We start from the raw sequence: 27,977 nt of genomic DNA, 5'->3' as shown, positions 1-27,977 counted from the left end.
TGCAGTCTATCTATACCTCTCATAATTTTTTTTTTTACCTCAGGCATGTCTCCTCTTAATCTCCTCCACTCCAGGGGAAACAGACCTAGCCTCTCTAGTCTCTCCTCATAACTAGAACTCTCCATCCCAGGCACCATCTCATGTCATTTGAAAACACAAATGTCTTTATGACTAGATAATCCTTGAATTCCAAGTCAAAGAATCTTTTCTCCTATAGTTTGTAAAACTAATAAACTGGGGTCTCAAGAAACATACATAGAAAACCTACAGCACAATTCAGGCCCTTCGGCCACAAAGCTGTGCCAAACGTGTCCCTACCTTAGACATTACTAGGCTTACCCATAGCCCTCTATTTTTCCAAGCTCCATGTACCTATCCAAAAGTCTCTTAAAAGACCCTATCGTATCCGCCTCCACCACCGTTGCCGGCAGCCCATTCCACGCACTCACCACTCTGAGTAAAAAAACTTACCCCTGACATCTCCTCTGTACCTACTCCCCAGCACCTTAAACCCATGTCCTCTTGTGGCAACCATTTCAGCCCTGGGGAAAAGCCTCTGACTATCCACACGATCAATGCCTCTCATCATCTTATACACCTCTATCAGGTCACCCCTCATCCTCCGTTGCTCCAAGGAGAAAAGGTCGAGTTCACTCAACCTGTTTTCATAAGGCATGCTCCCCAATCCAGGCAGCATCCTTGTAAATCTCCTCTGCACCCTTTCTATGGCTTCCACATCCTTCCTGAGCACAGTACTCTAAGTGGGGTCTGACCAGGGTCCTATATAGCTGCAACATTACCTCTCGGCTCCTAAATTCAATTCCACAATTGATGAAGTACAATACGCCGTATGCCTTCTTAACCACAGAGTCAACCTGTGCAGCTGCTTTGTGCGTCCTATGGACTCGGACCCCAACGTCCCTCTGATCCTCCACACTGCCTAGAGTAAAAAAAACGTTATTTTATAATCCTTGAATATTCATGTTCTGAATTATTCTGAAGATTTCAGGTCAATCCCATTGAGTTAGTTTCCACACACGCCACTCTCCAGTCAATAAGCAGGGGCTGTCTTTTCTCATCTGGGCCCAAGTCACATGGGAGAAAGCAATTCTGCGCCACCCTTCTGAAATATTTTGTCCATGAGATGATCAACCAAGGAACCTAAAGTCTTTTAAATTAAAGATTCAGAACAGTTCAGATAATAACCTCATAAAAAAACTCTCAGATAGTTTGATATAGACCTTAATTAATAACATTAATATAGCTCTTAACAAGCTTCTAACAAGTAGGCTTGGCAAAGTGATGGAAGCTCCTTCGTCATTGCAATGTGCCATTTATTTTCAAATTTTGGCCTCTGGAAGATCTCTTGACAAAAGTAAATGGTCACCTCTTTCAATGGTTAAAAACCACTGCTTACAACTGGCAACTTTCTGAATATGTCTCCACATATTCATGGTCATTTGATGCTCTTTTTATTGATTAAGTAAAGTACTACACAGAAGATTGCTGGAAATGATAAAGTGGTAGAGAATTAATGTGATAATAGCAAACCATATAGTTGAGGGCACTTCTTCATGGTGACGCGAACTGGGCAGTGTGCCCCACATGATTTACTCCTGAAGCCACTTCTGTTTATTGTGTATAACAATCAACCGGTGGCTTTGCAGTTTTAGATTATACTAAAATTGACTCTTCAGAAGACTACTGAACACTATTAACTTATAAATAAAGTAGAGGAATGGACAAGTATTTGGCAAATGCAAACCAATATTAGTAGGTGTGAAGTGATGCATTTTTGATTTATAACAAAATGGAACCAATTACACTGCAAATACGAGAGGCTTGGTGTGGAGAAAGGGCAAGAGAAACTCCGAGGTGGGCTCACAAAGCATTAATAGCAATGTCTCAGATTGATGTGCCTATTCGTTAGAAGAAATTAAGTTTTAGATTTTACTTAGTGTAGAGCGTGAAGCCAAGAGATAATAGCTTGTATAGAACACTAATAATATTTCTGAGCACCCCATGTCGAATAAGTCTCCTCACTATAGGAAGGAATTTGGGCCTAGCAAAAGGATGCAGCACGGATTTATGAAATTGCTGCTTGGCTTGATGGATGAAATCTATGAGAGACTGCAGCCCTCATTGTTAGAATAATGCAGATTATAGGGTGTGCAGGTGATGGAGTATGAGGTGATCTATAAAAATGTTTAAAATTATGACAGGATTAAGAAGAATGTAGATAGAACCAGACTCTTTCAAGTGGTTGAAGGACCATAGATACAAATGAAATGTACAAGAATTAGAAAAGAAGAAATAACAACCCTCTAAGTACACAGTTGGGAAGCTGTGGAATTCTCTCAGGGTTAGAGCTGTAGGCAGGACTGTCAACATTCAAGATTAGATTGGTTATGTGGATGAAAGGAAAGGAGGTAATAGATAAGATATCTTTACTAGTCGCATGTACATCGAAACACACCGTGAAATGCAACTTTTGCGTAGAGTGTTCTGGGGGGGCAGCCCACAAGTGTCGCCACACTTCCGGCACCAACATAGCACGCCCACAATTTCCTATCCCGTGTGTCTTTGGAACGTGGGAGGAAACCAGAGCACCCGGAGGAAACCCACGCAGACACGGGGAGAACGTACAAACTCCTTACAGACAGCGGCTGGAATTGAACCCGGGTCACTGGCGCTGTAACAGCGTTATGCTAACCGCTACACTACCGTGCCTGCCCAAATAGAATATGGGAAGCAGGTGAACAAATGTTCTTAGCTTTACCTGCTCAAGTGGGAGACAAACACAGACCGTGGCTGAATGTCTTGTTCTCTGTAATAAAATTATAGTGATATATAAACGTACAATATTGGGTATGATTACAACTCTTCCAGTCTGCTGAAATATAACCATCATGGGATAGCCCAGAGCTTTTCTGAAATGTTACAGATTAAAGTACAAATAGCTATTGTCTGGAATCTTCCTCAACTATTTGTAACGTGGTAATTTTGTGTAATGTTTTAAAGTCATGCTTATGTGGTCATCTTTAATTTTCAAATTTAAAACATGGATATTGAAGGAATCAAATTATTATTTTACCTCTGTAGGGAATCTGGCGTATTCCTGTGGATGAAATTGACCGTCCTGGCAGCTTTGCCTCACATATGAACCGTTCAATTGTTATCTTACTGGACGTTCTGTCACAACTGAAGGACCATAATACACTGTTGAGAGTATCTTCCATGCTTCAAAGGACACCTGACCAAGGAAAGTAAGTGTGCATGTTCAGAACTTCAGAATTGTATACATAAATGTAGTTTTCTTTTCCAGCTTAAATAAATATGAATATTTACATAAAATACAATATCCCTTTTTCTGAAAATGGGAGAAATTCAGACATTGCCTTCATTTATTACCTTCTACAGGTGCTACCATGAAAACTGATAAGTAATGAACATTCCCGATACTTATCCATCTCTTGTATCCCATCATTGTACTCTACAGTCACTAGGGTTATACTCTGAAATAGCAAGTATCTCAGGACTCTCCCCCAAAGTGACAGTGGTTTCATTCTATCCATTCTTTCCCCCATTCAGTTTAGTTTCTTTCTCCTTTCACTTCAGTGCAGTATCTCTCTCCATTATTTTGTATATTTATCTTTTAATTATTTAAGTTGTGTAAAATGCATTAATGTAATATGAATTGGTACAGGGAACCATTTTATAGGATAGGTTTTTACTGTCTATGTGATAAAAGAGACAGAGAGTATAAGGTAATTGTACCCACACAATATTGGGCTGTTAAGGCAACCTGGACCCGTAACACCATCCCCATTCTCAGCAACAGCAAAGTCGAGGATGCGAGTGCCAAAGACAAAACTGAAGCATTTGCAACCATCCTCAGTCAGAGGTGCCAACTGCACAACATGTTGCAGCTTCCAGTTGAAACATCTACCGACATGAAAGCCAACCTTCAGTCAATTTAATTCGCTCCAAATGATGTGGGGAGAAACGAATGTCATCCAGCTATACTGCTAGCTGCCCCTCTAGCCAAGGTGCTCCAGTCCAGTTACAACACTGGTATCTATCTGACAATGTGGGAAATTGCCCTGGCATATCCTGTCCACAGAAAAAGCAGAACAAATACAGTCCAACTAATTACCATCCAATAGTCTGCTCTCCATGATCGACAAAGTGGCACAAGGTATTATCGAGAACCTGCTCATTGATGCATAGTTTGGGTTTTGTCAGGAGTGCTAAAGTCCAGATTTGCTCATAGCCTAGATCTAAAGAGCTGGGGTTCACAGGTGAGGTGGCATCAAGACTGCATCTGCCTGGGTGTGGCATTGAGAAGCTTTGTAAAACAGAGGTGAACGGACATCAAGAGGGAAACATTCCAATAGCTGGAGTTATGCCTTGCACAAAAGAAGATGGTTGTGGGTGTTGGAGGTCAATCATCCCAGCCCCAGGACATCACTGCAGGAGCTCCTTGGGGCAGTGACTGGGCCCAGCCCATTGTCGGTTGTTTTATCACTGACATCGCTTCCATCATGTGGTCTGAAGGAGGAAAGCTCACTGAATATATAACTTTCACTTCCATTTGCAACCCCTCAGAAAATAATTTCCTCAAAATGGATCTAAATTTGAAAGATTTATAATTTCCTGTTCTCTCTCTCTTGCCTTCCTGAAATGCAGTTTTTAAATCTGAAGGGAGAATTCCTGAATTGAAATAGATTTGGCTCAGGATCTATAGTTTCCTTATTGACTTCCTTTGAAACCCTGGGATGGAAACTGCCAGAATCTGGAAATCGGACAGTTTTCATGTCTTGGTTAACTCGAGTGACCTCTGAGCCTTAGCTCATTGTTATCTTCCCTGTAATGAGCATAGATTCTTTTGCTGTGAAGACTAACAGATCAGATCAGATCTTTATTAGTCACATGTACATTGAAACACACAGTGAAATGCATCTTTTGCGTCGAGTGTTCTGGGGGCAACCTGCAAGTGTCGCCATGCTTCTGGTGCCAACATAGCATGCCCACAACTTCCTAACCCATACGTCTTTGGGATGTGGGAGGAAACCAGAGCACCCGGAGGAAACCCACGCAGGCACGGGGAGAACGTACAAACTCCTTAGAGACAGTGGCCGGAATTGAACCTGGGTCGCTGGCGCTGTAATAGCGTTACGCTAACTGCTACACTACCGTGCCTGCCCACAAAGTGATTACTGAACAAGTTGGCCATTTCTTTAATTTCATTTGCAATATTACATTTAAAGGATCAGCATTATCCTTGATAATACTTTTTCTTCTAACATAATTGCTAAAATCTGGAGTGATCAGATAATTGGCCACTGTAAAGTGGTGCCAGTGCAAGTTGATGGCAGGGGAATCAACAGGGAGTTGATAGGTGGGTGAGAGAGAATAGGCTGTAGGGAGTTAAGGCATGGGACTGCTAGGAAAGATGGCATAGACTGTATAGGCTTCCTTTCTTTGTAAGGAAATATAAGAAATCTAAGACTAGGATTTGCTTTACTATTTTATAATGGCATTAACCCAAACTTCTGTCACCCTAAAACTGCATAAAATACCATAAAGATCATGACATTCAGTTGGGAGGTCGCCAGAATAATGCTTGTCCACTGATGCTGCCTGACCAACTCTATCTGTTTTTATTTAGATTTCCAGCATCTGCAGTTTTTTGCTCCAAACCAGATTAATGTTGTTGGGTTTCCCTGTGTGAAGCTGTGCTGTGTTACTTTCAGTGTTGCACTGCTCTGTTAATCTATTGCACTTTGTTTCACAGCTGCAATATGGGCAACCAGCCCTTAAAGGGACATACCACAATACAAGCAGTACACCTCCAGCTACAGGAGAGTGCTTTTCCTTGACAAATGGATGCTGTGATATGGGAGGGATTTGATGTGTGCTGCCATGTGGTCGGAAGGCCATGGACAGGCTAGATTACCTGTCCATATGAAGGGGGCCATAGAAAATCTTCAGAGCTAGAGCTAGGGAGTCATGGCAGGAGGTTACCAGAGAGGAACAAACAATCTGCTGGGGGAACTCAGGGGGTTGAGCAGCATCTGTGGGAGGGAAAGGGATTGTTCACGTTTCGGGTCAAAGCCCTGCATTAGGGTCCTGATGCAGGGCTTCAACCTGAAACGTCTCCAGTTCCTTCCCCCCCACCTCCCCCCCCCCCCCCCCCACAGATGCTGTTCGACCCACTGAGTTCCTCCAGCAGATTGCTTGTTGCTCCGGATTCCAGCATCTGTAGCCTTGTTAGTCTCCAGGTTACCAGAAAAGTAAGGACAAAACTACAATCAATGCAGACATATCCCTAAGACATCTCCGCCTGCTCCTGTAGCCTGAAGGAAAGGTAACTAAAGTGATCTCTCTGTGGGTATGTAGCATGTGACCTCCCTAATGCAGCAATGAACAGCAACTTGTGAAATGTATAGAAATCAACAGCAACAGCCTGCAATGTTCCTGAAACTGGAAGCTGAGAGCAACTGTGACCGTGACCTCCATGACAAAGCTGTCCAGACAAATGTGTGAGCATTTACTTCAGTCACAGATCACTGTGAGAACAGTGAATACTGTTAGAATGTTGGCTGTTTGTTTAAAGCAGGTGGTTCGGAGAGTAAATATCAACTGTCCTTTTTTATTGATGTTAAAAATCATGCTGGAGGTAAATTGTGGAGACTACACTGTTGTTGACATCATTTGAGAATTTTATGTAAAAATATGCTAACACAAATGAAAATCCTGCGGAAAAGCCGGGTCAAATTTCCCGACTCTTGCTGAGGCACCCAGAAATTGGTTTATTATTATTGTCACATGACGGAGGTACAGTGAAAAGTTGTAATTTTGCATTACTCTGGGTTTAGCTTATTTACAGTTGCACAGCACCTGTTTTAACATTGCGGAAGTGATTTTGAGGTCTTGTTATTCATTGCCATTTTTTTCTCATTTTCTGTTTTTGCAGAACTTGCTTTTTTTTTGTATTTTCATCTCAGTTCCCTAGAACTACACTATTCTTTACAGTTTTGTAGATCCTTCTTTCTCACCTCTTGTTCCTTGTTTGGCAGGTAGAGCTCCTGACCTTTGGGAGCATGTACTAGTCTTGCATTAAGTTAAATTCTTTCTTGAGCATTTTCCACTGCTCAAGTAGAATTTTACCTTATAATGCTCTGACTATTTTGCTGTCTTAAGTCTTTGTCTCACCCTGTTACAGTGAGCCAAACCAAAATGTGGAATTTTAGTAATGGTGTGACGTTTGTCCTTTTCAAATATTGAATCTCAGTTGGTAATTCCACAGTTCTGATCCAGAGTGTTGTGGTTCAAGTTCCGATCCAGAGACCAAGCACGAAAATCTAGAGTGACACAACAGTGCACTCTGGAAGGAATGCTGCACAGTGTCAGATAAGATGTTAGACTGAGGTCCCTATTGCACTTGCACGTAGACATAAAGGATCCCATAGTGTTATTTCAAAGAAATAAAATTACTAAGATTAATGACAATTAATAAAAGGTTATCTGGTCATTATCATATTGCTGTTTCAGAGATCGTGCAGGCGAAGGTACTAGCAAAGAGCCGGTGGCAATACACTGAGTTATATATTATCCTGTAAATTACTTTAGGTCTATAAATCTGTTGTGTAATTGCTGTTCTTGCTTTGCTTGGAATGGCCGAATGTGCAGTATCAGATCATTGTGCATTTGCCTCTGTAAACAATTCAGTAACACTCAGGGTACTGAAGACATATTTGTGGGACTTAGCTATTCTGAGAGTGTAATAAATGCTTCTTCAGCATGCTTGGCAGATTGGTGTATAAGCTCCCTCCAGCTAAGAAGGCTGCAGAAAACTTCCTGATCCTCTGCAGGACACCTGCTCTTCATATTTTTGGAAGTACGTTGACAGTTGTTATATCTTAACAAGATTAGATGAAATAATTTATTCATTAAGACAATGTCCTGCCAACAGAAAAAATAATGAGGCATTTCTGTCAGCATTGTCTACTTGCCAAGGTATCAGGAATTCAACAGGATACCCACAAATCTGCCATTTCCCATATACTGTATGTAACTTTCTATATATGCAATGACATTAAGAGGGCATTCAACAGAAGCTGGTGTCAGTTCAGCAGCATGACAAGGCCTCAGATGTGCAGCAAACATTCACTGGCATTAGCAGCCATCACTTTGGAGCATTTGAATGAGTATCGCCTCTCCAATCATGGCAGGTATTAGTTGAATCAGTTTGTGCTTTCCATTTCTCTGGCCTATGAAGGTCTTAAGCCAGGAATTGCGATACATCTTCAGTAATTCTTTTATAGTTTTGTGTCTGAATTTAAGGTTCTTCTTTTTGTTTTATTTGACTCTTAGTGAGTTAGCCATTTATTTTGTCACTTTTTTTTATTTTTTATACTTAATTACCCTTTAAAAAATCTCCTCTTCTTCCCTTTCAAATAGTTGTTCCTCATTTTTTTTCCTGTACAACTGTTGCTATCTCTAATTTGATCCATATTTTGTAAAGGTACAAACTTGTCCCCTTTGCTGATCTTTGGGTTTCCTTGAAGCTTGAAGCTTTCCTCAATGCAAATTACACTCTGAATTCTGACCAACTACTTCAACCTCTGTAAGATTGCCTGACTCTGACTGTGCCTCAGGTCATCAGTTACTGGAAACCTAAAAGGCTGGTGCACAAGATAAGAGCTCGTGGTATTTGGGGAGTGTGTTTGCAAGGATTGAAATTAGGATACCACATAGAAGACAGAGAGTTGGAATAAATGGGAATTTTTAGGCTGGAAAGATGCAACTAGTGGAGCAGCTAAGGATCAGTTTACAATTTATATTGATGACCTGGAGGAGGGAGCAGAATGTAAGGTATCCAAGTTTGCCAATGACATGAAAATAGGTGAGAGAGCAGGTTGTGATGTGGATATCTGGACTCTGTAATGGGATATATCTACATTGAGTGAGTGGACAAGAGTTCATTGTGGGAAAGTGTGAGGTTATCCACTTCGGTAAGAGGAATATGCAGCCAGACTACATGTAACCGGTGAAAGGTTCCAGATGAGTGAAGTACAGAGGGATCTAGGTGTTGCCCAAAAATTTATCAGGCATATGCAGCAAGTGGTTAGGAAGGCAAATAGCACATTGGCTTTTATAACAATGGGATTGGAGTTTAGAAATAGGGAAGTATTTCTCCAATTTTACAAGGTGTTGGAGAGGCCACACCTGGAGTACTCTGCACAGTTCTAGTCCTCTGATTTAGAGAGGATGTACTGGCATTGGAGGCAGTCTAAAAGATGCCAAGATGTTTCCACTAGTGGCAGAATCACAAACAAGGGGATATAGTTACAAGATTAAGAGGTGGCCATTTAAAATTGAAGTGCATAGGAAGTTCGCCACACAGAGTGCTGAATCTCTGAATCTGGAGGGATGTAGAAGGTAGATTATTTAAAGAGAAAATAGATATGTTTTTGAAAGATTGGGAAATTGAGGGATGAGGGGTATGGAGAAGAGGAGACAAGGTTTGGGATGGATCATGTTGAATGGCAGGACAGGCTTGGCAAGGGGGTGGTGGTTCTGAATTGACCTACTCCTGCACCTATTTTCTAATGTTATTGTGTTCTAACCTCATCCATGCCTTGGTTAACCCCATACTTTTCTATTCCACCACACCCATGGCTGACTTGACTGGTCTGCTCTAATTTCCTATAATTCTATGTTCTAAACAGGCTCACATCCTGTTAACCCACTCTCTCAATGTGCATCAGTTAGGGAAATGGTTTAAGGAGGGTGCATATCTTTATGTTAACAGTATTCCTGTCTTTAACATGTCGGGCAGGAATCCCAGACCTCAGGGAAACCCAGCAAGTTGAAGCAAGGCTGAGATAGGTCAGATCGTTACAGTATCATCCTTGCTTCTGGCCCTGGAGGTTTAGTGGGCTTTACCAATAAACACTTTCCCCTATCTTCAATGACCCATTGAATAACTGTCTCACTGCTACGTCCCACTCCAGTGGTGTCTCTGCTCTTCCCGTCCCAACACCCCCCTCCCCCCAAGTCTTAACTCTTCCATGCCCATGACCACTATACTCCACTATACTACTTGTTGAGTGGGAAACCCATGTTTTGTTGTTTTGTGACCCGAATTGCTCCTACCTCCATTACCTCTACTTTTTAAGTCAACCATTCCATCTGCTTTAAATTTTATTAACTGGTTCTGACACCTTTGACGATTTGTGTATATACACTTCTGGATCTCCCCTGTCCTGCACTCCCTTTAAAATGGTAATTAATTCATACTCCCCTTCATCATTTTGGTTTCCAAAATAGATCACTTCACGCTTCCCTGCATTAAATTTAATCTGCCATATGTTTGCCCATTTTACTAGTCTGCCTACATCCTCCTGACATCTGCTACTATCCTCCTCATTGTTTACTATATTTTCAGGTTTTGTGTCAGCTGCAGACTTTTAAATTATACTCCCATTTCACAAATCTGGGGTCAGTATAAATTAAAATGTTATATTCTGAAAGCTGACTGCTGGGAACATCACAACATACTTCCCTCCAGACTCACTATGATAATAAAAACAGAAACTGTTGGAAACACTCAGCAGGTCAGGCAGCATCTGTGAACAAAGAAACAGAGAGGATGAAGACCTGAAACGTGAATTCTGGTTCTCTTTCCCCAGATGTGCCTGACTTGCTGAGTATCTCCAGCATTTTCTGTTTTTATTTCAGATTTCCAGCACCTGCAGTTTTTCTATAATTTTCATCCCTTTAATCCCATGGCTTTCAATATTGTAAATGTGACACTATATTAAATTCCTTTGAAAGTCCGTATACTTCAACTGCATAACTTTCATTAGCTTCTTCATTATTTCATTGAAGAAGTTAATCAAATTAATTGGACACAATTTGCATTTAGCATCTCTCTGCAGTGTTATTTTTGGAACTTTTTTTATCCCCAAGTGACAAATTTTGTTTCTGATTATTCCTCACTGCCCAGGAAAGACAGTCTACCTGATAGTTACCTGGTTTATTTCTCCCTTTCGAAATAAAAATGCTAAACAGGCAGTTCTCTGAAGGATTATTGTGTGCGTAAAATCTTTAGTATTCACCGAGGAGAGGGGCCTTGATGATGCGGAGGACAGTGTTGGTAAGGTCAATGTTCTAGAGCATGTTGATATCAAGAGGGAGGATGTGTTGGAGCTGTTAGAAAATATTATGACAGATAAGTCTTCGAGGCCTGATGGAATATTCCCCAGGCTGCTCCACGAGGCGAGGGAGGAGATTGCTGAACCGTTGGCTAGGATCTTTGAGTCCTCGTTGTCCACGGGAATGGTACTGAAGGATTGGAGGGTGGAAAATGTTGTCCCCTTATTCAAAAAAGGTAGTAGGGATAGTCCAGGGAATTACAGACCAGTGAGCCTTATGTCTGTGGTGGGCAAGCTGTTGGAAAGGATTCCTAGAGATAGGATCTATGGGCATTTAGAGAATCATGATCTGATCAGGGACAGCCAGCATGGCTTTGTGAAGGGAAGATCATGCCTCACAAGCCTGATAATATTCTTTGAGGAGGTGACCAGGCAGATTGATGAGGGTAGTGCAGTAGATGTGGTCTACATGGAATTTAGTAAGGCATTTGACAAGGTTCCACATGGTAGGCTTCTTCAGAAGGTCAGAAGGCATGGGATCCAGGGAAGCTTGGCTGTGTGGATTCAGAATTGGCTTGCCTGTAGAAAGCAGAGGGTTGTGGTGGAGGGAGTGCATTCGGATTGGAGGGCTGTGACTAGTGGTGTCCCACAGGGATCGGTTCTGGGACCTCTGCTTTTTGTGATTTTTATTAATGACTTAGATGAGGGGGTGGAAGGGTGGGTTGGCAAGTTTGCATGTGACACAAAGGTCGGTGGTGTTGTGGATAATGTGGAGGATTGTCGAAGCTTGCAGAGGGATATTGATAGGATGCAGAGCTGGGCTGAGAAGTGGCAGATGGAGTTCAATCTGGAGAAGTGTGAGGTGGTACACTTTGGAAGGACAAACTCCAAGGTGGAGTACAAAGTTAATGGCAGGATTCTGGGTAGTGTGGAGGAGCAGATGGATCAGGAGGTTCATATCCACAGATCACTGAAAGTTGCCTCGCAGGTGGATAGGGTAGTTAAGAAAGCTTATGGGATGTTAGCATTGATAAGTCGTGGGATTGAGTTTAAGAGCCGCGAGGTAATGATGCAGCTCTACAAAACTCTGGTTAGACCACACTTAGAGTACTGTGTCCAGTTCTGGTCGCCTCATTATAGGAAGGATGTGGAAGCGTTGGAAAGGGTGCAGAGGAGATTTACCAGGATGCTGCTTGGTTTAGAGAGTATGTATTATGAGGAGAGACTAAGGGAGCTAAGGCTTTACTCTTTGGAGAGGAGGAGGATGAGGGGAGACATGATAGAGGTGTACAAAATGTTGAGGAATAGATAGAGTGGACAGCCAGCGCCTCTTTCCCAGGGCACCAATGCTCAATACAAAAGGGCATGGCTTTAAGGTATTGGGTGGGAAGTTCAAGGGAGATGTCAGAGGGGGGTTTTTTACCCGGAGAGTGGTTGGTGCATGGAATGCGCTGCCTGGGGTGGTGGTGGAGGCAGGTACATTGGTCAAATTCAAGAGATTGTTAGATAAGCATATGGAGGAATTTAAAATAGAGGGGTATGTGGGGGCAAGGGGTTAGATAGCTTTAGGCATTGTTTAAAGGTCAGCACAACACTGTGGGCCAAAGGGCCTGTATTGTGGTACTGTTCTATGGTTCCACATTTCTGGCAGGATAAGGGAATCAATGTTAACGTCCTCTCCCAGGCCAACAACCCAGCACTGAGGCCCTCGTTACACTCAGTCAGCTCCGGTGAGCAGGTTGCATGCCCAACATAAGACTTCTGGAACAGGATTCCATTCTGAGCTCTGCCATGGCAAGAGATTACCACGAGGTCAAATGAAACGATTCAAGAATATTCTCAAAGCGTAAGTGTGATGTCCTCACTGACTTATGGGAATTCCTGGACCATAACCACTCAAAATGGAAAAGCTCTGTTCATGCACATAGCCTAGTGTAAGCAGAACAAGGAGTGCTCCGTGTCTCAAACTACTACCCACTAGCCACCTCCTGCTGTACTTGTGGCAGAGCCTCACTAACGACCTCAGAAAGCATGGGTTGCAGTGGAAGTAGGTCATCCTCGACACTAAGTAACTGCTTAAGACGAAATTCAAGAAGGTCTGAAATATTGTGTCAGAGCCTCTGCTGTTTCCACCCTGAACTCCCTCACAACTTAGGATGCATCCTATCTGGACCAGGTGATCCCGTTGCTTTGAGTATTGCTAACTGCTTTAACACCCTCTTGTTATTTATCCTAAACCTATCCTATTTCTGCATTACCTTCTCTTTCACTGGATCATTGGCTGTTCTCTCTTTTGTGAAGACAGATGTGAGGTGAAGTACCTTTTAGTACCTCAGCCATATTGTCTCTTCAACAAGATGATTTTGTTTTCTTTTACTGATTTTTAATTGGTGCCAGCTTTTCTTTGATTACCCTTTTACAGTTTTTATAGTTATAAAATACTTTCATGTTTTCTCCATATTGTCTGATAACCTCTAGGCTATTCTAATTTCCATCTTTATTCTTCCTCTGCACATGCTATACTCACAATTTCTGAAAGCCGTTCCTTCCCCTTGCATATGAATGTGTCTAGTCTTTTTACCTGCTGGTCCTTGTTTCTAACCCATGGTCCTGATCCCTTTTCATTTCAGTGTGCTTCAATCTCTTCTAAATGACTATTTTGCTTTTGTTAATTCATTGTCCTTTTCTTAACCATTTTAAACCTAATGATATTGTGATCACTATTCCCCAAAAGCTCTCTCACTGAAGCGTAATTCTGTGGAACTAAATCCAGCACTGCTTGCTTCCTTGTTGCCCTACTAACATTCAGTTAAAGAAAGGTTTTGTTCATATTTTAGTGATTCTTTTCTTTGCTCATTACAATTTTCTCCTGTCCATATTGGTATAACTGAAGTATCATTTTATCACCAAGATTTGCTTTTACACCCTTCTAAAATTTGCTCATTTTTATCCTTCCCCCAATTAAAGGTATGCAGGAAACACTCTGTGCAGCCTCCCTGAACAAAATAGCTTCTGTGTCGGAACACTCAACCATGCCATCTCTCCGTCAATCACATATTATTTAACTAATTCCAAGCAGTAAAACACCGAAGAAACTTCACAGAAGCATTATCTATTAAAATTTGACAGTGAGCCTTATAAAGAGAGAGAGTGCAGATGATTAAAAGCTTAGTCATAGAAAAGTTTTATGTAGCTTCTTAGAGAAAGATGTAGAGAAATTTAGTGTGGAATTTCACAGAAAGAAATTGATAGCATAGCAATTAAAATCAGTGATGTTCAAGAGGCCAGAAGTAGAAGAACATGGATATCTTGGATAATTAGAGAGCTGGAGAAGATCACAAAGATGATGAGGGAAAGTCCATGAAAGAATTCAAAAGTGAGGATGACTGTTTTAAAATTAATTAGTTGCTTAACCATAGGTCAGCGGGCAGGGGATAATGGGTGAGCTGGAGCTGCGTGAGCAAGGAAATGGGCACTGGTGTTTTGGATGACCTCAGATCTATGGAGAATGGAATGAAGGAGACCACCTGGGGGTGTATTCCAGTAACCAAGTCTCAAGGTAATAATAGCAAAGAAATGGCTCGCTGCGGTAGACAAGCTGAGGTTGCTCTGGCGACAGAAAAAAGGTTGTCTTAATGATGTGATCAAAAGCTAATCTGGCGTCAAGTATAATAACGAGGTTGGGAACAGTTTTACGAAGTTTAAGACGGTTTCGAGGGAAAGGGTTGGACAATCAAAGCCAGAGTGGGTAAGTTTACCCCACAAACTGCAGTCTCATAGATCTGATAAATCTGATGCGGACACTGCTGAAATAAACTCAGCCTGGACCTTTCTGAACAGTGTTGTGTAAGGAGATTATTTGACAGGAATATAATCTCAGGTGTTAAAACGAGATCTGTTCTCAAAGCAAAAAAATGTTTTTCTGTGTACATGCTTATATGTTAAAACAAAACATTGACCTAGATATTCAATCTCAAAATGCTGTTTAGACCAGTACTTTGGACTTTTCTGAAGTGTTTTAGTGACCTGGTCATGGTAGCCATGAGAGGAATTCTCTCCTGATCAATGCCAGGTATCTGGGAGCTGGCACGACTCTTCATGTTAAGGTAGACACCTTTTAGGGTCAGACTGCTCAAGTGGATGGACATGAGGACTATCCCTTCCTTACCTGGTTCCCAACTTCTGTACAGTTTCCAGCCCCTGCAGCTGAGCAAAGGAATGGTCAAAACTTTGGCGGGACAAGGAACTTTGAAGAGACTATCACTGGCCTCCTTAGATTTCACTGTCTGCACCACTGCACAGTACCTTTCAGCATTCACCAGGTGGGAGGCCTTTGTTATTGTCACCTACAGCTTCCTGTACAATTTAGCAAACAGGCAAGGTTGCTTGAGGACTTCCAACAAGAGGAGGCAGAGCAAGAGCCAGAGGTGGAGAGTGGGGCCGACATCAGCAGCAGTTGCCACCGGCAGATCAGGGAGAGGCTGTATCTGGATGTGCTGTTGGGGACCATTTAATACAGCAAGGTGTGCACAGAAAACCAGTTTCCAGTCCACTTATAAACATTTACCAGTGTTGGTGCAATTTCTTGCAGCTGCTGCAAAAGCCAGTTGTAAGGATATAAGACCCCAGAGCAAAGGTCAAACAATTCATGCCCATTCCCCAGAGTGTACCACAAAAGCACAAAGTGCTGACAAACATGCTTAAAAGCACAGCACTGCACATTTACTGAAAACAAGATTCATCTTGTGTGTAGACTTGTTTTATGAATGCAAAATCAATGAGTTAGGCAGATCATCCAAAAAAAGAACGTAACAAGAGGTTTAATTGGCTCAACTGTTGTTCTTCCCATGGGTTTACCTGTGATAGCTGTTCCAAGTAAGTCAGCCTAGATTTATATCAGCCTGGAACTACTGTACCTTCCATAAAGCACCCTTGCATTTTTTTCCATCAGTTGTGATACTTGGAGGTTTAGATCAACTGGATCAATAGATCCATGGTCAGGAATAATTTCAATGATAAACTGGTGGTCAGTAAGATGTGTAATAGTCATAATGTCAATCCTTTGCTGCAATTAATGCTATGTTGACAGTAAATTTACAACACACAAGGCCTGTCTTGTCTGTAGCAGTCAAAAAAGAGAGAGCTTCCAACGCTAGACCTCAAGCCCTACAGTACACACAAGAGTAATGTTTAAATGTCATGAGCATTTCTGCTTCCACCATCCTTTCGGACAGTGAGCTATAGACCCTACCACTCGTCGGGTGAAAAAATATTTCCTCTAATGATCCTTCCAATCACTTTATGTCAAATACTTTTTGACTCCCTATCCACTCCTGCTAAGGGAAGTAGGTCCTTCCCATTTATTCTATCTAGACCCCTTAGTTTTATACACCTCAGTTGTCTCCCCTCTGCCTTCACTGCTTCAAAGAAAACAATCCCACCATATCCAATCTTTCCACATAATTAAGCATTTCCAGTCCTGGCGACATCCTTCTAAATCTCCTCTGCATCCTATCCAGTGCAGTCACATCGTCCCAGTGATGTAGTGGCCAAAACTGTATGCAGTATCCATGCCGAGGCTGAGCTAGTGCACACAGTTTGGCACACCATCCCTCCTCTTATATTCTGTAGAAAAACAAAGGACTGCAGATGCTGGAATCTAGATGAAAAACACTATGATGCTGGAGGAACTCAGGCCAAGCAGCATCTGTGGAGAAGATCGTTTCAGGTCAGAACCCTTCTTCAGGACTGAAGATAGGAAATGGGGAAGCCCGATATATAGGAGAGAAAAGCAGAGCAGTGATGGGTGGACAAAAGAGGGGAGGTGGGGTGGGCACAGGGTGGTGATAGGTAGATGCAGGTAAGAGATAGTGATAGGCAGGTGCGGGAGGCGGGGAGGGGAGAGCAGATCCACCAGGGGATGGGTCAAAGGTAAGGAGAGAAAAAAAGGCGGGGGTAGAGAAAAGAGAGAGAGGCTGGGAAAGGGAATAAAAGAAGCAGCATGGTTGGAGGGGGGTGTGGGGTTTACCTAAAGTGGGAGAATTCAATGTTCATGCCGTTAGGCTGCAAGGTTCCAAGATGGAAAATGAGGTGCTGCTCCTCCAGTTTGCGCTTGGAATTCTCCCGGCAGTGGAGGAGGCCGAGGACTGACGTATCAGTGATAGTGTGGGAGGGGGAGTTGAAGTGACCGGCAACGGGGAGATGCAGATCGCGGTTCCGGACGGAGCGCAGGTGTTCTGCGAAACGGGCACCTCGTCTGCATTTGGTCTCACCGATGTAGAGGAGGCCACACTTGGAGCGCCGAATGCAGGAGATGATATTAAGGGAGGTGCAGGTGAATCTCTGTCTCACCTGAAAGGACAGTTTGGGTCTCTGGATGGAGGTGGTGTAGGGGCAGGTGTTGCACCTATGGCGGGGGCAGTGGAACGTTCCCGGGGTGGGGGGGTGGGAGTGGGATAGCAGGGGGTGGAGGAGTGAACTAAGGAGTCGCGGAGAGAGCAGTCCCTGCGAAAGGCAGAAAGGGATGGGGAGGGGAAGATGTGCCTGGTGGTGGGGTCCCGTTGGAGATGGCGGAAGTGGCGGAGAATGATGTGTTGGATACGTAGGCTGGTGGGATGAAATGTGAGGACAAGGGGGCCCCTATCCCTGTTGGGTCTGGGAGGGGTGGGGGTGAGAGCAGAGGTGCAGGAAATGGCAGAGATACGGGTACGAGCTCTCTCGACCACGGTCGGGGGTAAGCCCCGGTTAGAAAAGAAGTTGGACATCTCGGATGTCCTAGAGTGGAAAGCTTCATCATGGGAGCAGATGTGCCAGAGGCAGAGAAATTGAGAAAAAGGGATAGCGTCCTTGCAAGAGACAGGGTGGGAGGAGCTGTAATCGAGGTAGCTGTGGACGTCAGTGGGTTTGTAGAAGATGTCGGTGGATAAGGTCTCTCCTGAGATGGAGATGGGAAGATCGAGGAAGGAGAAAGAGGTGTCAGAGATAATCCAAGTGAATTGGAGAGCCGGGTGAAAATTAGTGGCAAAATTTATGAAACTGTCGAGTTCCGCACGGGTACAAGAGGTGGCACCAATGCAGTCGTCAATATAGCGGAGAAAGAGTTGAGGAATGGGGCCGGAGTAGGCTTGGAACAGAGACTGTTCAACGTAGCCAGCGAAGAAACAGGCATGGCTGGGGCCCATGCGAGTGCCCATAGCTACGCCCTTGGTTTGTAGAAAGTGAGAGGAATCTTCAGCCAGGCGGAGGAGAGTGTTAGTGGAAGGGAACTGGTTCTGTCTCTGGTCAAGAAAGAATTGGAGGGTGGTGAGGCTTTCATGATGGGGAATGGAGGTATATCAGGACTGGACGTTCATGGCGAAGATGAGGTTGTGCATGCCAGAGAACTTAAAGCTACGGAAGAGATGGAGAGCACGTGCTGTGTCACGGACGTATGTGGGATGGGATTGGACCGGGGGGGACAGTATAGTGTCCAGGTACGAGCATACGAGCTCTATGGGGCAAGAGCATGCGGAGACAATAGGTCAATGTCAAGGTTGGTGCAGAGGGAGTGGAGAGCAGAGAGTTTAGAAGGGGTGAGGTTGGGGTGGGTGAGGGGAGCAGAAAAGTCAAGTCGGCTGATGTGGCGCCGACAGTTGGCTGTGAATAGGTCCTAGGAAGGTAACAGGCCCGGTGGGGGAGTCCAGGTGGAAGAAGAGGGCTGGAGGCAGGAGAATGGGTCATTAGAAGAGGGAGAGGGCTTCTTACTGAAGAAGGCAGCGCAGAGGCAGCAGAAAAAGAGCTTGGAATCGTGCTGGGCTCGGAATTCATTAAGGTGGGGGCGTAGAGATACGAAGGGTGAGGCCTTTGCTGAGGACAGACCGCTCAGACAGGGGAAGGTCAGGTGGGATGGTAAAGACGGTAGGGGTTAGAGTTGGGGCTAGAGGAGGAAGGGTGGGGGTGGAGGGGCTGGGCTGGTGAGAGGGGTTGGGAGTGGTAAAGGGGGAAGAGTGCAATGTAGGATAGATAAGATCAGATCTTCATTAGTCACACGTACATCAAAACACACAGTGAAATGCATCTTTTGCGTAGAGTGTTCGGGGGGCAGCCCGCAAGTGTCGCCACGCTTCCGGCACCAACATAGCACGCCCACAACTTCCTAACCCGTACGCCTTTGGAATGTGGGAGGAAACCGGAGCACCCGGAGGAAACCCACGCAGACACGGGGAGAACGTACAAACTCCTTACAGACAGCGGCCGGAATTGAACCCAGGTCTCCAGCGCTGGAATAGCGTTACGCTAACCGCTGCACTACCGTGCCTGGAGAGTCGGGGAGGGAACAAGAAGGGGAGCAGGAGGACAGGGCAGGGTAGGGGGAGAGGATGGGGGGGAGCTGGGAGTGGGCTGGTGGAGGTGCAAGGTGAGATGCAGAATGAGAAGTAGATGGGGGAAGAAACATGGGCAGAGGCGACAGAAGGCGAAGCCTGGAGACGGGGACCCCAGGCAGGAAGGGATAGGAGGAGCAGAGAGTGGTGTTGGGTGGGGGAGTGGGGGCCTGGAGGAACATGCGCCGGCAGCAATCTATACCTGGGCTCATTTTAACCACTTTATTGAAGGATCTGTGAACATATCCTCCACATGTCAGTATCCTCCCGTTTCTTGTTTATTCCTTTGTCTTAATGCCCCTCCCTAAATGCTTTAACTCACTTCTCTGGATTGGATTCCAGCTGTTGAAGCATAAAGGCTGATGCCGATCTTGTTACTTTGAAACAACTTATCATCAATTGCTGTATGATCCTAGATGCCAAAGTGTAAGATTGATGAAAAGTATACCTTTATTTTCAGACTTGCAATCTGCCTGTTTGGACCTGAGAGGGAGCCAGGGAATTATTGTTCTCTAGTTTGGGCAAGGGAAGCAACATCTCATAATCACAAAGGTTATGTTCAATGGCAATCTGTTGGAGGTCCCAAAGTGTCGAACAATGGGTGCCACTGACATCAGAACGCCTGACTGTTTTCTGAGGAGAAAACATTAAGGGTTGGGAGTGAAGTCACTGTGGTGACTCATGGTGGTGATTGTCAGGCTTTGATCTCTGTATAAACATTTTGTTATAATGGTAAAAGGCTCCAGTAATGGGACATCAGAGTAGAATGTGGTGCTTTAAGTAACTTTTGCTTCTGTAATAGTGGGGGCTAAGACTACTTTAAAGTGACTACCTGGAGCTATTAATGGGCAATTCGTTCCTGCTCAGAGCTTCATTCATAATCAGAGCCATAGGCCAAGGATCAGGCACGATATCTACAAACATACTTCTTATGATAGCAGTTAACCTTCTGCACTCTTATTCACTGAACACTTGGAGACACAAGCCACAGATCTACCTACAACCTTGACTTTTATGATAAGTTCAAATGCATTAGCATATGTGTTACAGTGAACAATGATCTTTCTATATTTAAAGGGTTAAATCTGGTGCTCTGGATTCTAATCATCAAGAAATGTAGTGACACTTCCAAAGGTCTCAACTTTAAAAATCTTTTCCTTTTAAATCAAAATAACAGCTTAATGAAACCTCTTGGCCAATTGTTACCGTTTGTTTAGAAGGAGTGAAGGGATGCCAGGTTGCAGGCCATTGTCTGACGTCAGTGGTGGGGAAATTATCAGAAAGAATTCTGAGGGACATGATTACTCTTGGAAGTGGAGGCATTAATCAAGGATAGTCAGCAGGGCTTTGTTAGAGGGAGATCTTGTCTGACTAATTTGACTCAATTTTTCGAGGAGTTAACTGAGTGAGTTGAGGGTGGTGCGGGTGATGTAGTCTACATGGACTTCAGTAAGGCCTTTGACAAGATGGAAGATTGGGCCAAATGTTAAACCCATTGGATCCAGGACAAGTTAGCAAATAGGATCCAAAATTGACTTGGAGGTGGAGGGTGATGGTGGAGGGTTGTTTTTGTGATTGGAAGCCTGTGACCGGTGGTCTGCCACAGGGATCAGTGCTGGGACCATTACTGTTTGTTATATTAACAATCTGGATATGAATGTAGGAAATATGATCAACAAGCTCACAGATGACATGAAAATTGGTGATATTCTTGAAAATGAGAAGGGTAGTCTTATGCTACAGAATGTTATTGATGTGTTTATAAGATGGGCAGACATTGCGGATGGACTTTACAGTCATCGAGCTGTGCAGCACAGAAACAGGCCTTTCAACCCACCTCATTCATGCCGACTGTGATGCCTATCTGTACTAATCCCATTTGCCTGCGGAAGGCCTGTATCCTTCTACTGCTTTCCTGTCAAACTACCTGTCCAAATACCTATTAAACACTGTAATTGTATTTGTGTCTAGCACATCCTCTGTCAGCTCATTCCATATAACCACCACCCTCTGTGTGAAAATCCTGTCCTTCAGATCTCTTAATTTCTACTTTCTCACTTTTGAACCTCCAGTTTTAGACTCCTGGGGAAAAGACTGACTACCTACCATATTTATGCCCCTCATAATCTTTTGAACCTGTATAAAGTCACCCCTCAGCCTTCTGTGTGCCAGTGAGAATGAACCCAGCCTATCCAATCTCTCCTTGTAACTAAAGCCCTCCATTCCAGGCAACATCCTGGTGAATCTCTTCTGCACTCTTTCTAATACTACCACATCCTCCTCCTAGTGTGGTGACCAGAACTGCACACAACGCTCCAAGAACTGCTTAACCAATATTTTGTACAACTCCAACATGACGTCCCAACTCTTTTACTCAATGCCTCGACCTATGAAGGCATATGCCTCCTTCACTACCCTGTCCACCTGTTTTCCAGGTCCTATGAACTTGCGCCCCAACGTCTCTCTGTACGTCAGTACTCCTAAGGTCCCTGCCAATTATTGTATACGTATATACGATGTTGCATTTTGGCAGGATCAGTAAGCTAAGATATTCACAGTGAATAGCAGGATCTTAAGGTATATTAAAGGACAGAGGAATCTTGGTGAACCTGTCCAAGGATTCCTGAAGGCAGCAGGTCAGATACATAAGGTGGTTGAGAAGGCATACAGGATACTTTATTAGCTGGGACAGAGCATATGAGAGCAGGGAGGTTACGGTGCAATAATATAAAACATTAGTTCAGCCACAGCTAGAGGAGAGTATGCATTTCTGGTGGCCATACAATAGAAAGGATGTAATTGCATTTGATAGGGTGCAGAGATTCACCAGGGTGTTCCCTGGGATGGAATGTTTCAGCTCTGAGGAGAGACTGGATGGGCTGTGTTTGTCAAACGCCTTTTGAAAATCCAAATGGACAAATATGGCATTCCCTTCATCGGCCTCTCTGTTGGAGTTATGTGGAATCATTGGAAGACTACAGCTCCAACATTGCTGTTGTCTGGCTAAGAACCGGCAGCTGTGTGAGGTTCAGTTGGAGGCCGTTTTAGGGCCAGCCACTTTCCATATAGGGAAGCTTTGGAGAAAACTAAAGGGGCCTATGTTGTTGCATCTGCGTGGTGACTGAGGATGGACCTGAGGCAACATTTTAAAACAGCACTAGGGCAGAACTCAGCTCTGTTTTAACACTCCTGTGTGGGAGCAAATGAATCTCTAGGCTGCTCGCTTTCTAACATATCACTGAGAGGAGATGAAACTGTACATTTCTCTTCTGATCTCGGGAGGCTAAAACTCTAGTTACCCTTATTTTTTTTTCCACCAATTCTGTTGACTTTAAGGTTTCTTTGATTTTGCCGATTCTTGTCAAAGGAGCTCTGTTTTGTTTGACTAAGAAGTTTATCTTGGTACATGTTCCGTACGTAGAAATGCCAGCCTACATATGAACAAAAGGGTAGGAGCAGAGTGAGTCATGTGGCCCTACAATCTTGCTCCACCTTTGATCATGGTTGATCTGATCTTGGATTCATCTCCTCTGTAACCTCGACCCCTGCACCATGCTTAGAGAATTCCAAAGATCTGTGACCCAGTGAGATAAAATATTCCTCATCTCTGTCTTAAATGAGTGACCACTTATTTTGAAACTAGATTCCTCCCTAATCTGCCGAAGTACCTCAGAATCTTGTTTCAAAAAGGTCATGTATCATATTCTAAACTCCATTAAGTATAAGTCCGAGCTGCTCAATCTCAAGTCATGTTGCACAGATATGGCAACAGATATCATTGTAGCACTTGAATGAACTTGTTAATTTATTGCTAGTTTATGTTGTTAAAACTTGCTGACTATCTGCTGCTTTGGGATTACTTAAATTTATGCCACTTGATAAATTAGAGGTGAGAGAAAAGATTTTCATCCAGTTAGACCAGGATTGAATTCAAACCTAAATTGCAGAGGTGAAAGGACATTGTGTCCTCATCCTCCTTATCTTAAAGTAATATCTGTAGCCGTTATATAATTGAAGTCTCTTCACCGTTCCCTGTGCTGTCTGCCTGTGTGCTGTAGTGCTGTTCATGGAAGGAAAATTGCCATTTTGAGTTGTGTGCAAGTCAGACATTGCCATTTTAAGCTGGATTGGCACTGTTTCCTTCCTCTTTTGATGTGTATGCAGTTGCACACAAATCACATATCTGCATTTTTGAAATTGCTGTCTACAGACCAAATGTGGAGGATCCTGTCTGCTTTCTCTCTTCAATTTTAGAGCCAGATTAAGCAAAATTCACTTGTTCGTCTATTTCACCAAAAAAAAAACAATCTTTTTATTATATAACTTCTACTTAGCTATTCAGCTTGAGGCATGATACCTGTGGTTGTTTTTACCCCATGTACCCTACAGATTACATGGTGGAGTACAAATTTAAATGGGGAAATTTGGTTTTATAACATTTTACTAATTGGTGTTTAAGAACGATGGTGATATAGTTTCTCTCCATGACTCCATCATTGTCAGGGATGTTTGAAATAATAAAGTTCATTCCTATTTCTATGGCCACCCCAACTGTTTGTCCTTACCTTTCCTGAAAGTATTGACCTGTGCATTTCAATTCCAAACGTACCAGGAGTTTTGTACCACATCAATGGGAATTCATTTGTGAGCACAGACATAAGAACACAAGAAAAGAGGAGCAGGACTAAGCCACTTGGCCTCCCCAGCCTGTCCTACCATTCAATGGCTGATCTGCTCCAGATCTCATCCCCTTTTATGCCAGTTCCCATAGCCCTCAACTTCCTGATCTTTCAAAAACATTTCTACTTCCTCTTTAAATACCTCCAATGATCCAGCCTCCAAAATGCTTAGGTAGGAAATTCCACAATGCCTGAAGTGCTTATGCACTTAACTTTTAAATAGCTGCCCCTTAGTCATAGAACTATGTCTCCTCATTCTCCCACTAGTGGAAACATCTCAATATCAGCACTGTTCTGGCCTCCTCATGATCACAGGTTTCAATAAGAACCCCTCATTCTCCTGAATTCCAAAGAATATAGATTAATTTCTTTAGCTGCTCATAAGGTTTAGGCTGATGTTCTAGTGCAGAAATGAGGGACTACTACATTGTCTGAACGCCAGCCTTCAGATGGAAGCCACTTCTGCCCTCAGGTGGACACAGACTTTCCTATGGCTCTATTTCAGAGAAGGGCAGAGAGTTCTCACTAGCTTCTTATCCAATATTCATCTCATTGGCTGTAATGCACTTCAGGTAATTCTGGAAGATTGGTAACTTTAGCATAAATTGTGTGCTAGTTTCAAATTTCTGGCCAAAAGGGGGAAAAGACCGCTGTTGCTGCATTCAGAATCTGTTTGGATTAAGATATTATATGTGGGAAAAGTGATGGCTGGTTAAACAGATTTTGGTTATTACTTGGGTAGTTGTTCAGATAGCTGTTGTAAACTCACATTACATATTCTGGAAATGTCTCTTGTATATAGATCATGGTTTTACCCTACTGGAAACGCCCCCTGCTAGAACCAGACCTCACAGTATCCTATGGGCAACTGTCATGTACCATAGAACCATAGAACAATACAGCACAATACAGAAGATATCCTCGATGGTGGCCTGTGATGGAGTTGGCTGAGTCTACAACCCTCTGCAGCCTCTGCGATCCTGTACATTGGAGCCTCCATACCAGGCTGTGATGCAACTAGTCAGAATGCTCTCCACTGTACATCTATAGAAATACAATAAAACGGTTTAAGTAAAAAAACAATCATGAAGCTCATGAAAAATTGTTAAAAACCCAGCCGGTTCACTGATGTCCATTTGGAAATGAAATTTGCTGTGTTTCCCTGTTCTAGTGTTCATGTGACCCCAATCTACATGAACAGGATAGCTGTGCTGGCTGAGTAAACTCATTGTATTAAATGGCATCAAAGATGCACATTCTCACCTTCAAAAGATGAATCGTGTAGCGACTCACCGTCCGAGCAAGCGAACCAGCTCGGTGGTCGGGTCGCGCGTCGTTGAAGCGGCGAGGCCCAAGATGGCGGTGGGCCTTCGTCTTCCCCGAGCGACAGGGAGAACCCGCGCACGAGAAAGGTTTGATGACGTGGTGTATACATCGTTGCCGTTTTGAGTGGGTGGGAACAGGCTCTCTTAAAAGGCCCGCGCAAGGCTGTCTCCTGGTCCAGAGAGCTGACCACATGGTAGTACTTTGTGGAGTCGGAGGTGATCCGCCGAAGGTGGAATTGCGCTTCGGCCTGGTGAAACCAGACGCTGGGACGAAGCGTCCGAAAGGTGGGCAGCTTGAGTGCCACTGAGTTGGATGCTGCGTTGTCATCCATTGTGCAGGTCCAAAATCCGTTTGGACCGTCGGGGTCACCAATGTAGCGGTTGCTACCGCGGAATGAACACAAGACACTACTCGTAGAGTTTCAGAACAGAACTGGAGACAGCCGCCCAGGTTAGTGACTTCATCCAGTCTCCTCCGGAGGGGGATAAGTACCCGCCTTTCAAAGACTTTCTGATTCGGACCTTCGGCCTCTCCCGTTGTGAGCGTGCCACCCGCCTGCTTCATCTCGATGGCCTGGGGGACAGATCCCCATCCGCCCTAATGAATGAGATGCTGGCATTGGCTGAGGGACACAAGCCCTGCCTAATGTTTGAACAGGCCTTCCTCGAACAACTATCCGATGATGTCCCCAAAACTGCGATTATCACCCCATTCGGCCTCTTCAAGTTCCTTCGAATGTCGTTCGGCCTTAAGAACGCCGCGCAGACATTCCAGCGGCGGATGGACGCGGTAGGCCAAGACCTGGACTTCGCGTTCATTTACTTAGATGACATACTAATCGCCAGTCGTGACCGCCAAGAACACCTTTCCCACCTCCGCCAATTGTATTCCCGTCTCCGTGATTTCGGCCTCATGGTCAACCTGGCCAAGTGCCAATTCGGGCTTGACTCTTATCGATTTCCTCGGCCACAGAATCACCAGCGATGGAGCAACACCCCTACCCGTCAAGGTGGATGCTATTCGCCATTTTGCCCACCCCAACACAGTCAAAGGCCTACAGGAATTCCTGGGGATGGTCAACTTTTACCATCGGTTCATCCCTGCAGCAGCCCGTATCCTGCGCCCTTTGTTCGCGCTGATGGCTGGTAAGGGCAAGGACATCGCCTGGAACGACGAGGCTGCGGCTGCCTTTGTTAAGGTCAAGGACACCCTGGCAAATGCCACGATGCTTGTACACCCTAGGACAGACGTCCCAACCGCCCTCACGGTGGATGCATCCAACACCGCGCTTGGTGGGGTACTGGAACAACTAATCGAAGGCAGTTGGAAACCCTTGGCATTTTTCAGCAGGCACCTTAGACCACCTGAACTGAAATACAGCGCTTTTGATTGGGAACTTCTAGTGCTGTACCTGGCGGTCCAGCATTTCCGGTACTTTTTGGAAGGCAGGCCTTTCACCGCCTTCACTGACCATAAGCCTTTGTCCTTCACCTTCTCCAAAGCCTCTGACCCCTGGTCAGCTCGTCAGCAGAGACATTTGTCCTACATTTCCGAATTCACAACGGATGTCCAACATGTCTCTGGGAAGGACAATATCGTTGCTGACGCACTTTCCAGACCGACCATCCACAGCCTGTCCCTGGGTGTCGACTGCACAGCCCTGGCTGATGCACAGCAAGCCGACGACGAACTGCCCAGCTACAGAACCACAGTCTCGGGCCTGCAGCTCCAAGATTTCTTAGTCAGTCCAGGTCAGCAGACCCTCCTTTGCGACATCGCAACAGGTCAACCCCGCCCTATAGTTCCCGCAGCCTGGCGGAGATGCTTTTTCGATTTGATACATGGGTTGGCGCACCCGTCCGTCAGATCAACTGTCTGACTGGTCGCCAGCAAGTTCATCTGGCATGGACTGCGCAAACAGGTCAGTGAGTGGGCCAGGACTTGTCCGCACTGCCAGACATCGAAAATTCAACGACACACCAAGGTCCCGCCACAGTAGTTCGAGCCTACCCATAGAAGGTTCGACCACATCCACATCAACCTCGTTGGTCCTCTGCCAGTTTCAAGAGGAGCCCAGTACCTCCTTACCGTCGTGGACCAGTTCACGAGGTGGCCAGAGGCAACCCCTCTATCTGACATCACGACTGATTCCTGCGCCCGGGCACTGCTCACAACTTGGATCTCACGTTTTGGTGTTCCGGCCCACATCACTTCAGACAGGGGCCTCCAATTTACCTCCAGCCTCTGGTCTGCATTAGCAAACATGCTGGGGATGCAGCTGCACACCACCACGGCCTACCACCCTCAATCAAATGGGTTAGTGGAACGTTTCCACCGCCATCTAAAATCAGCCTTGATGGCCCGCCTGAAGGGTCCTAACTGGGTCGACGAACTGCCTTGGGTCCTGCTCGGCATACGCACTGCCCCCAAGGAAGACCTCCACGCTT

At 44.5% G+C, this 27,977-nt stretch overlaps 1 protein-coding gene across 1 annotated transcript in view; it reads left to right on the top strand.

The window, feature by feature from the left end:
• cabin1 (calcineurin binding protein 1) overlaps positions 1-27,977 on the top strand; it is a 365,306-nt gene that overhangs the window by 210,178 nt on the left and 127,151 nt on the right. Inside the window, 1 exon segment of the mRNA XM_052032487.1 lies at positions 3,103-3,266. Within this exon segment, the coding sequence (XP_051888447.1) occupies positions 3,103-3,266 (164 nt within the window).

The sequence above is a fragment of the Pristis pectinata genome, chromosome 17 (assembly GCF_009764475.1).
Source record: "Pristis pectinata isolate sPriPec2 chromosome 17, sPriPec2.1.pri, whole genome shotgun sequence".
Lineage (NCBI taxonomy): Eukaryota > Metazoa > Chordata > Chondrichthyes > Rhinopristiformes > Pristidae > Pristis > Pristis pectinata.
Note: the sequence above shows the minus strand (reverse complement) of the source record. Positions and strands in the feature narration are given on the sequence as shown.